The following is a 9,124-nucleotide window of genomic DNA, read 5'->3' as shown; positions in this document are numbered from 1 at the left end:
TGATGTTCCAATCCATTAACCCATCTATCTAAATCCGATCTGAAATGTCATCCCTAGTTTTGAGTGCTTTGAGGTCACATGGTTAAATCCAAACAAACAAAAAAAAAAATGATCTATCCCATGTATGAGTATGCCACCCCTTCCAAGGCCTCTCATCGGTCATCCTTCCCTTGTCCCAGTAGGTGAGCAAATAACCGCTCGCCTATGTAACACTAACACTATGTAACACACAAGAAAATGGTTCCATGCAAGTAAATAATATCCAAATCAAACCTCTTTCCAAATTAGAATTCATGTAGCCAATAAATGATTCGTCCAGATAAAAAAGTTAATATATAACGTTATGAAGAGTGAAAAAAAAACAGATGAAATAAGGCTCACACAATAATTTACCATTATCAAAGAAAACAAATTTTTAGCATTTATATTCTTTCAACAATTAATGTGATGCTGAACCACTATCAACGTATAACTGTGATATATAAACCATGAACCCTAAGGCAGTTGGAGGTCAAAGAGTGCTCCCATGTGTTCTGGGCGATGGATGAGTTGTGGATTGACACGAGAAGCGATTTGGTAGAACACCTGCCATGTTAATAAGCTATCGGAGCCGGACTGATGTCGAGAGCCCACTGCTCGCTCAACTCGGACGGTAGAGGCCACCCGCTCCAATCCTCCGTAAAGGCCAGGACAATGCTTGCAAAGGTGCTTCACATCGAACACCCTTTTGCCGAAAAAGAAGTGAACAAGGTGCAAGAACTCATGAACGGTCTTTGGTAACTTGCAGTCGCATGTCAGCATCTTGACTAGGAAGGCGAAGTCATAGGCGCCTTGGAAGGTAATCCAGGAGACGGGAGAAAAATGGTCAAAGGAGAGCAAGCCGGAGGTGGCCAAGTGCTGGGCGAATCTGCAAGAGTCGATGCCCCATACTTGATTCTTTTGGAAGTCGATGCCATTAGCCTTGAGCAGTTCGATGGAGGAAGGGGCGTAACGGTCGCGGCTGATGTCGAAGTCGCGGAAATTAAATTCCCACACGTAACGCACACAAGTGCCGTCGGTGTAGATGGCACATGGGAGGTTGCCGGCGGCGTCGGAGAGGGTGAGACCGACCTGGACGATGCGGAGGGCCTCGACCTTGGCGCGGATCAATTCGTAGCGCTGGGGGAGGGGGAGGGTGCAGTAGGGATTTTTGGAAGCGACGACGACGCCAGGATACTCGGTGTCCAATGCGACGAAGGGGTGGAAGGGGACGGCGGAGCGGATAAGGGCGAACTCCTCGTCGAGGTTATGAGCCCACACGGAGCGAACCTCTACTCTGCTGGCGCTGGTGCTAGCGGCGGAAGAGGAAATTAGTATATCGTTATTGTTGACGACTGCGACAGCCATGATGAGTCTGTTTGATGATATTAGAAATACGAAAGTAATGGAAGGCTGGAGATCGAGGAGATGTTAATTAGGTTTCGATCGAGTTGGAGTGGAAATTAAAATGGAAAGGGAGGGGGAGTTTAAATAGAGCAGGAAATGGAAATCAAACAGAGAAAATCGCAAACACACTAAACAGAATTAGTTCCCGCGAAGCGAAATTATATATATATATATATTTGCCATCGAATCATTCATTTTCTTTCTTTAATTAAATTTCTGTACGTGTAATTTAGTCATTATTTGCCTTTAAGTAAGTATTAATCTGGTGCCAAATCCAGTAGCAATTAGCGAGCTCAACTAGGGCCGATCGGGCCTACGGTAACTTTATAGATATGGTCAGAATTCCAAGTGCACTTTATCTATAAGTTGTTATACGTTCGGTTGGATAAAAGATCGATCGGGCTTAAGGTACTTTGGCTCAAGATATCGACCGGACCTCTCAGAACACAACTTCATTTCTCCAGAAGCTTATTATATGCCCAGTCGGACAAAATACCGACCGGGTCTAAAGTGCTTTGCTTCATATTACTACTCGGCCGGATTTCCAGCATGCACAGGTTATCATATTGTTTCTCAAACAAACTCCCAACATGTCCAAAGCTATTTCCCGAGCGGATTTTTAAATAGCCTTCAATATATAAAAAGCGACTTAATACAAGAACATATAGGTTGGCCGGTATATGCTCAGCAGGGGAGTAGCTAGGATTCAAAGTTACTTGCGGCTGACGATATATACACTATAATTGATATAAAAAATTAATTAATTTAAAAATACAAATAAAATAAAAAAGTATGTGAATATTAATTTTTCAAAAATATAAAATATTTAATATTCAATACATTCAAAAGCATAGAATAAAAATATTATTGAAGTTGTTAATGTGGATGACCGCAAACGCACGGTTGTCGTCAAGTAATAAAATTTATAAAAGTCGATCTCATGAGCATTGAAGCTTAAATGTTAGTTGGTCCTACACTTCAAATCTAACTAGACAAAATCGATAATATGTTGTTTTGAGATTTTTCAATCAAATATATTTGTAAAAGAAAGAAAATAGAGGCAGTCTTTAATTCAGAAGATGTTCTAGGTCGAAGGTTTCATTGTAATGGTGGATGTTGTGCTACGAATTGACTCATTCCTAGTTCTCTGCTTATATGTTTGTAGGACAGTCTAAACATTTATCGAATGCCACCCCGCGATGGTGTATCGGAGTACTTCCCTTGCCAATAACCCAGTATGTCATCAAGTGAGGAAGTAACTTAGAGAGTCCGGGTTTTTAGTAGAGTACCTCCTATCACAAGGTCTCTCCCAGGTATACGTCTATAGATTACATAGGTAACTTATACGTAGCATATGATTAGGAAAGTCTATTAAGTTAAGTGATAGACTTATTCATACATATAATCGTCATCCCTTAGGAGGTTACATTCCATATATAAGGATAATTACCTTAGATACTCAACTTAGAAATAAACATCCTAAAGCTGTACCGAGCTATATCAGAATGCACACTCAAAAGAGATGACGATTTATGCATCTGATCAATGAAAATTTAGGTTCATGCATAGTCCCAATTTAGACACACAGCAATGAATCTACTCAGAATAAGATCTATGCATACAAAAATGAAATCTAGATAGACAAATTAATGATCATAAAGGAAAGCATCTATGCAAGAATTTCATCAAACAGAACAAGTGCATACAAGCTTTATCAAACTAGAAAATTGACAATTCATAGAGTTTACATCATCCACACATTACAATTATATCCTATGTCCTAGAACAGTATAAATCTACTCCATAATAGGAAGAAATGCAATCCAAAACTCAAAATCATAGAAATTTCCAAAACCATAAGGAAAGGGAGTAGAAACTTATCCTTTAACATCGAGTGAAGTGCTTGGATGTAGATCTTGGAATGCCGACGAGGATGGAGCAGCAAAATAGCCTCAGATCGTCCAGATGACGACTCCGGATGAAAGGATTCAACCTAGATGGTCTCCTCCTGTCCACCAAGCTTCCCCCCTTAGGAAGGAGATGAAGTGCCCCTTTTATAAGGGTGAGGCACGAGGTGGTCGTGCCTCTAGGCATGGCCAAACCGGCTCTTGGCTACCTGGTCGTGCCTTAAGGCACAGCTAGAGCCAAGTTGGCTCTGGCTCAAATAGCTTGGCCATGCAAAATGGGACGGCCAAAGCTCTCCTTTGGCTACTTAGCCATGTGTTTTGGCTCGGCTTAGGCAGAGGTTGACTTGTTTTGCCTTCATGGCCATGACATTTGGTACAACCTGTTCTTCAAAATTGGAAATCTGGAGACGTGGTCGTGCCTCAAGGAATGACCAAACCCATTCTGGCTCTGGAATGTGGCACGGATAAGGTCTCTGGCCATGCCTTTTGGCACAGCCAGAGCCATTCTTGCTCGCTTCTTTGCCTTGGGCACTCCATTCCTCAGTTTTCTCTCCACAGGTAGACAAAGCCAGGTCCCGGTCTTCATCAAATGATCTTCCTTTGTTCCTTTAGAATCCTTTTTGTAGGATCAAAAAAAATTTAGATATCTCCACAATGGTATGATATTTTTCACTTTGGGCCTAAGCCCTCATGGTTTTGCTCTTGGGCTCTACCCAAAAGGCCTCATGTTAATAGAAATATCTTTTTCTTATAAACCCATGATCTTTTCCATGTATTTTCAATGTGGGACTATGTTTGCAACCTTATAACCCCAATACATTTCCACTCCAGACTGCTTCTAAAAATGAAAATAGACTCCGAGCAAACCTTTGAATGCAAGAGAGTAATTATGCTGAAATTAGTATGATACAGGGTGCAAAAGCATAGATCATAGATAATGAATGCAAGAAGATGTGTGTTAAATCCTACAAAATAACATATATAATCTACGTACATCACACCCCCAAACTTCAACATTTGCTTGTCCTCAAGCAAAATCTGTAATCCAGATTCATGAGTTAAAATGTGTATACCTAATGATTGTATCCATTTCTATCAAACTAGCAAAATCAATGAGAATAATCAAGAATGGTCTAAAATAAAGCACTTGATTGTTATCAAACAAAATTTTACAATCTAGAAACATATGTAGGAATAAGTGCATCATAATCCTTGGTGAATTAACTTAACTCTATCAAATAATATATGATCCTGTTCGAGTGCTGAGTCGACAGATACTGGAGACGTGGCGCTCTCGTTGACGGTGTACGATCCTCCTACCGGTGTGAGCCTCCGGTGGAAACCTGCAAGCACAAAACCGGGCCGAGAAGGGGTTCCCGGCGACGACCCTCTGACGCTCAAGTCAACTCTGGCGGGAAGAGATTGAGGCAGAATGACGGGAATGAAAACTGTAGCTACAATGATGTAGAATGCATACCTCCGTCGAAGCCTGAGGGTGCTTATATAGGACTCCCGGGGGATGCGTGCACGTATCCCAAAGCGTGCATGCTCCTCAGAGCATACCTGGAATGGCCTTGTCAGAAAAGCGTGCCTAGTGCCATGCTGCAATCGTCCGGGCATATCTCTGACGTGACAGTGGAAACTTCCACCGTACGATTCTCTGTCCGGTCCAGCCGCCAACCACGCTGCCTGTCGGCGACATACATCTCGAGAAGGATATCCTTAGCTGCTCCCTTTGTCCCCTTCTGCACCTTGTTCGTTTTGGGCTGAGCGGAAGAGCCGCTCGGCACCGTAAGGCTCGGGCCTGAAGGCATGCTAGACCGAGTGAGAATGCTTCCTTGGTTGAGCTGTAGTTCAGCCGAGCAGATGTGGTTGAAGGCCGCCAAGATTGAGGCAGCGACCGCCAAGGAGATGGCCGACCGGGGCATTGTGCCGATTGACTCACACGATGGTGAGAGCGAAGAAATTCCTCTTGCCGCCGGAGAGTCGACCGCTCGAGTTTCTACCACTGAAGCGGCAGGCAACGCTACTTCGTCTGCTCGACACCCTTCCACCCAAGACGAGGGCGTGGAGCATTCGGCTGATGATGCTCCCATGCTGACCCGAAAACGGAGAATGTCTCCCGGTCGGCCATGTCCACGGAACCGGCACCTGAGCAGGTCGGTGTCCCCTCCGCAGGTGTTGGCCTGGTTTCGGCTCCCATCGAAGCCATCTTCTCGGATCAAACTCCTTCAAATCTCGATCTACCAGGGGAACTCATTGAAGCGCCACCAATCAGTTCCCTGCCACTTGCTCGTCGACATATACGACGCTCCGGCATCACTTCCGCACCGACCGGCCAGTCCTCCGGTCCTTCGAGTTCCGCGCAGTCTGCTCCGAGCGGCCGCCGAGTGGTTAAGACCATTCTGCACCTACCAATAGAAGAGTTCCTCCTGGCAGCGGACCGACCCACAGTTCCTGAACATCAGATCACTATTCGGGGGTCGCTCGCCAAAGTATGGGAGGACGCGAGGGCCCGTGTCACCCTGATGACCCCCGGTCAGCTCGGTGACATCCATCTGCAGCAAGCCACCGGCGTATGCCTCCTCAACCTCCCTTTACTTTGGTATTTTACTTTGTTTTTAACGTTATTCTATCTGAGCGCAGAACTGGGTGGAGAGCATTGCGGTCAGCAACCGCTTGGCGTAGCTGGAGGAAGAGTTGAAACAACTCAAGATTTCTGGGGGGGGGGGCTCCAGCTCAGGGGCCCTCATACGCCGCGCTTCGGACCGAGCTGAACAAAACAGAAAAACTGCTGGAGGCCGAGCGACACAAATCTTCTAGCTTGGAAACCAGGGTGGCTGGGCTCGAAGCCCAGGTTAAGTCTCACGACCAGGAGATCAAGCTGGCGACTAACAGGAAGAATAGGGCCATTTCTGATCTAGAGGAAAAGAATGTGCAGGCCCAAGCGCTGGAGCAACGCGTCCAAGAATTGACTGGCCTGCTATCCACCAAGTGGGAAAGCCGATCGGCAGAACGAGCTAAATTTGAAAGAGATAAGAAGGATCTCCAGGATGCCCTCGAAGTTGCCCGAGCCGCTCTCAAGGAGTACCAAGATGGCGAATCAGGTCGCTTCACGGTGATGAGGCAGAACTATTTCCACTAGGACGAGTTTGGCGGGAAGTTCAGTGATCGACTAGTCCTGGCCTTTGAGGAAGCCATCCATGCTACAATTGCTTATCTGAAGGCTAAGGGTCATCTTCCGGAAACAATGTCCATCCCTCCTAGAGACGTAGCCGGCCTGCTTGAAACCATCCCTGACTCAATCTTTGATTCTTTGGAGTGAGGAGTGCTTTTAAATTTTTGAAGTTTCATCTGTATGATTGCTGATCAGCGAGTTAATATTACCAGCTTTTATCTATGTCCCCACCATTCGACGAATTAATATAGCCTCAATTTTGTTATTTACCTTAAAAATACATTCTTTCCGAGCGGCACCTGACGGTCTTTGGGCGAGGTATTTATAGTCGCCGCACCGACTCTAGAGTTTAGCGCCGCCGCTCGACGATTTTCAAGCCGAGAGGTTTATAGTCGCTGGTCCGACTCTAGAGTTTAACGTTGCCTCTCGACGGTCTTCAAGCCTGGGGGTTTATAGTCGCCGATCCGACTCTAGAGTTTAACGTCTCCGCTCGACGGTCTTCGGGCCGGAGGGTTTATAGTCGCCGGTCCGACTCTGGGATTTAACGTTGCCGCTCGACAGTTTTCGGGTCAGGGGGTTTATAGTCGCCGGTCCGACTCTGGGATTTAACGACACCGCTCGATGATCTTCGGGTCGGGGGTTTATAGTCGTCGGTCCGACTTTGGGATTTAACATCGCCGCTCGACGGTCTTCGTGGAGCTTTGTCGTTCGGCATAAATTGCTCGTATCCTTGGTTTTCTTTGATTTTACTCCTGCGGTCAAAAGATATAGAAGAATAGAACATAATGAATTACACTGGCACACCTTTCACCCAGCTCGGTATGACTGGAGATGATTTGCGCTCCACAGTCGTTCTAGCTTCCGTTCGTCTTCATCCTCGAGGTAATAGGCGCCTAAACGGAGCTTTTCTACAATCTTGAACGGTCCAGCCCAAGGAGCTCCGCTCCCAGCTTGGTCACATCGTCGACCGGCTTGACTTTCTTCCAGACGAGGTCACTGACCTGAAAAGATCTAGAAATTACCTGTCTATTGTAGCTTTGCTTCATCCTCTGTCGGTATGCCATCAACCGGACGTCGGCCTTGGCTCGCGTCTCGTCCACCAGGTCCAGCTCCAAATGCCTCCGCTCAGCATTGTTCTCGTCGTAGACTTAGATTCGATCGGATTCTACCCTGACTTCTATTGGGACGATGGCCTCTCCCCCATACACCAGGTGGAAGGGGGTCGCTCCTGTTCCTTTCTTGGGCGTCGTTCGGAGTGCCCATAATACCCTGGGCAACTTGTCTACCCAACTTCCACCTTCATGGTCGAGCCGAGCCCGAAGAATTCATAAGATCTCCTGATTGGTGACTTCAGCTTGCCCGTTACTCTGGGGATACGCGACGGAGGTGAAGGCTTGCTGGATGCCGTACCCCTCGCACCATTTCCTAAGTTGCTGACCCGAGAACTGCCTCCCATTATCGGAGATGAGCCGCCGCGGAATGCCAAATCGACAGATGATATGCTGCCATATAAATTTTTTGACCATCTCCTCGGTTATTTTAGCTAGCGGCTCGGCTTCAATCCACTTGGAAAAATAATCCACTGCTACTAGCAAGAACTTTCGCTGCCCGATCACCATTGGAAATGGTCCCACAATGTCCAGGCCCCATTGGTCGAACAGGCAGGATACTGTCGATGTCTTTAGCTCCTCCGCAGGACAATGTGAGAAGTTATGGTATTTCTGGCAAGATAGGCACGTGGTGACAATCTGAGCGACGTCTTCTTGTAGAGTTGGCCAGAAATAACCGGCCAAAAGAATCTTCCTTACTAACGAGCAGCCGCTCAGATGCCAACCACACGCGCCTTGGTGCACCTCTTGTAGGATATAGTCCACGTCATCCGGACCGACGCACTTGAGCAGGGGCCTGGAAAATGCTTTTTTGTAGAGCTGGTCGCCAATGAGGATGAACCAACCAGCTCTCCTCCTGAGCAGATGTGCTTCCTCCCGATCGGACGGTGTTGCTCCTGACTTTAGGAACTCCACTATGGTTGTCCGCCAGTCGTTTGGGAATGTGAGCCACTCCATTCAGTCGATGTGGGTGACCAGAGACACTTGCTTGACTGGCCGCTCGATGACGATTGGTGATATCGAGCTGGCTAGCTTAGCCAGCTCATCTGCAGCCTGATTCACCTCTCGGGGAATCTTCTGTATCAGCACCTCTCGAAACTGGCTTTCAGTTTTGCAAAGGCTTCCGCATGAAGCTTGAGTCTGAGGTTGCTTATCTCAAATTCTCCCGAAAGCTGCTAAGCGGCCAACTGTGAATTTGAATGAATCAAAACATTGCTAGCTCCCACATGTCGAGCGGCCTGCAACCCTGTTATTAGCACCTCGTACTTTGCTTCATTGTTGGTTGCTCGATAGTCTAGCCGTACGGACAGGTGCATCCGTTCTCCATGGGGGGAAACCAGCAGCACGCCAACCCCACTTCCCTGCCGAGTGGACGATCCATCTACGCACACCTTCCAGGTGGCTTCAGGCTCGGGATTTTGTACCTCAGTGACGAAGTCTGTCAACGACTGCGCCTTAATAGCCGTCCAGGGCTGATACTGTATGTCGAACTCGCTGAGCGCCGT

General features: G+C 46.9%; 1 protein-coding gene across 1 annotated transcript; it reads right to left on the bottom strand.

Annotated features, from left to right (window-relative positions):
- Nucleotides 1-495: 495 nt before the first annotated feature.
- Nucleotides 496-5,408, bottom strand: LOC122010873 (probable CCR4-associated factor 1 homolog 11). Its single transcript, XM_042567343.1, has 4 exons — nt 5,278-5,408; nt 3,713-3,938; nt 3,497-3,563; nt 496-1,313 (listed from the first exon to the last, which is right to left on the bottom strand). Exons 1-4 carry the CDS (start codon nt 5,406-5,408, stop codon nt 496-498), a joined length of 1,242 nt encoding a protein of 413 aa, XP_042423277.1.
- Nucleotides 5,409-9,124: the final 3,716 nt, after the last annotated feature.

Source organism: Zingiber officinale, chromosome 8A (assembly GCF_018446385.1).
Source record: "Zingiber officinale cultivar Zhangliang chromosome 8A, Zo_v1.1, whole genome shotgun sequence".
NCBI classification, from domain to species: domain Eukaryota; kingdom Viridiplantae; phylum Streptophyta; class Magnoliopsida; order Zingiberales; family Zingiberaceae; genus Zingiber; species Zingiber officinale.
This window is presented reverse-complemented; position numbering and strand designations above follow the sequence as displayed.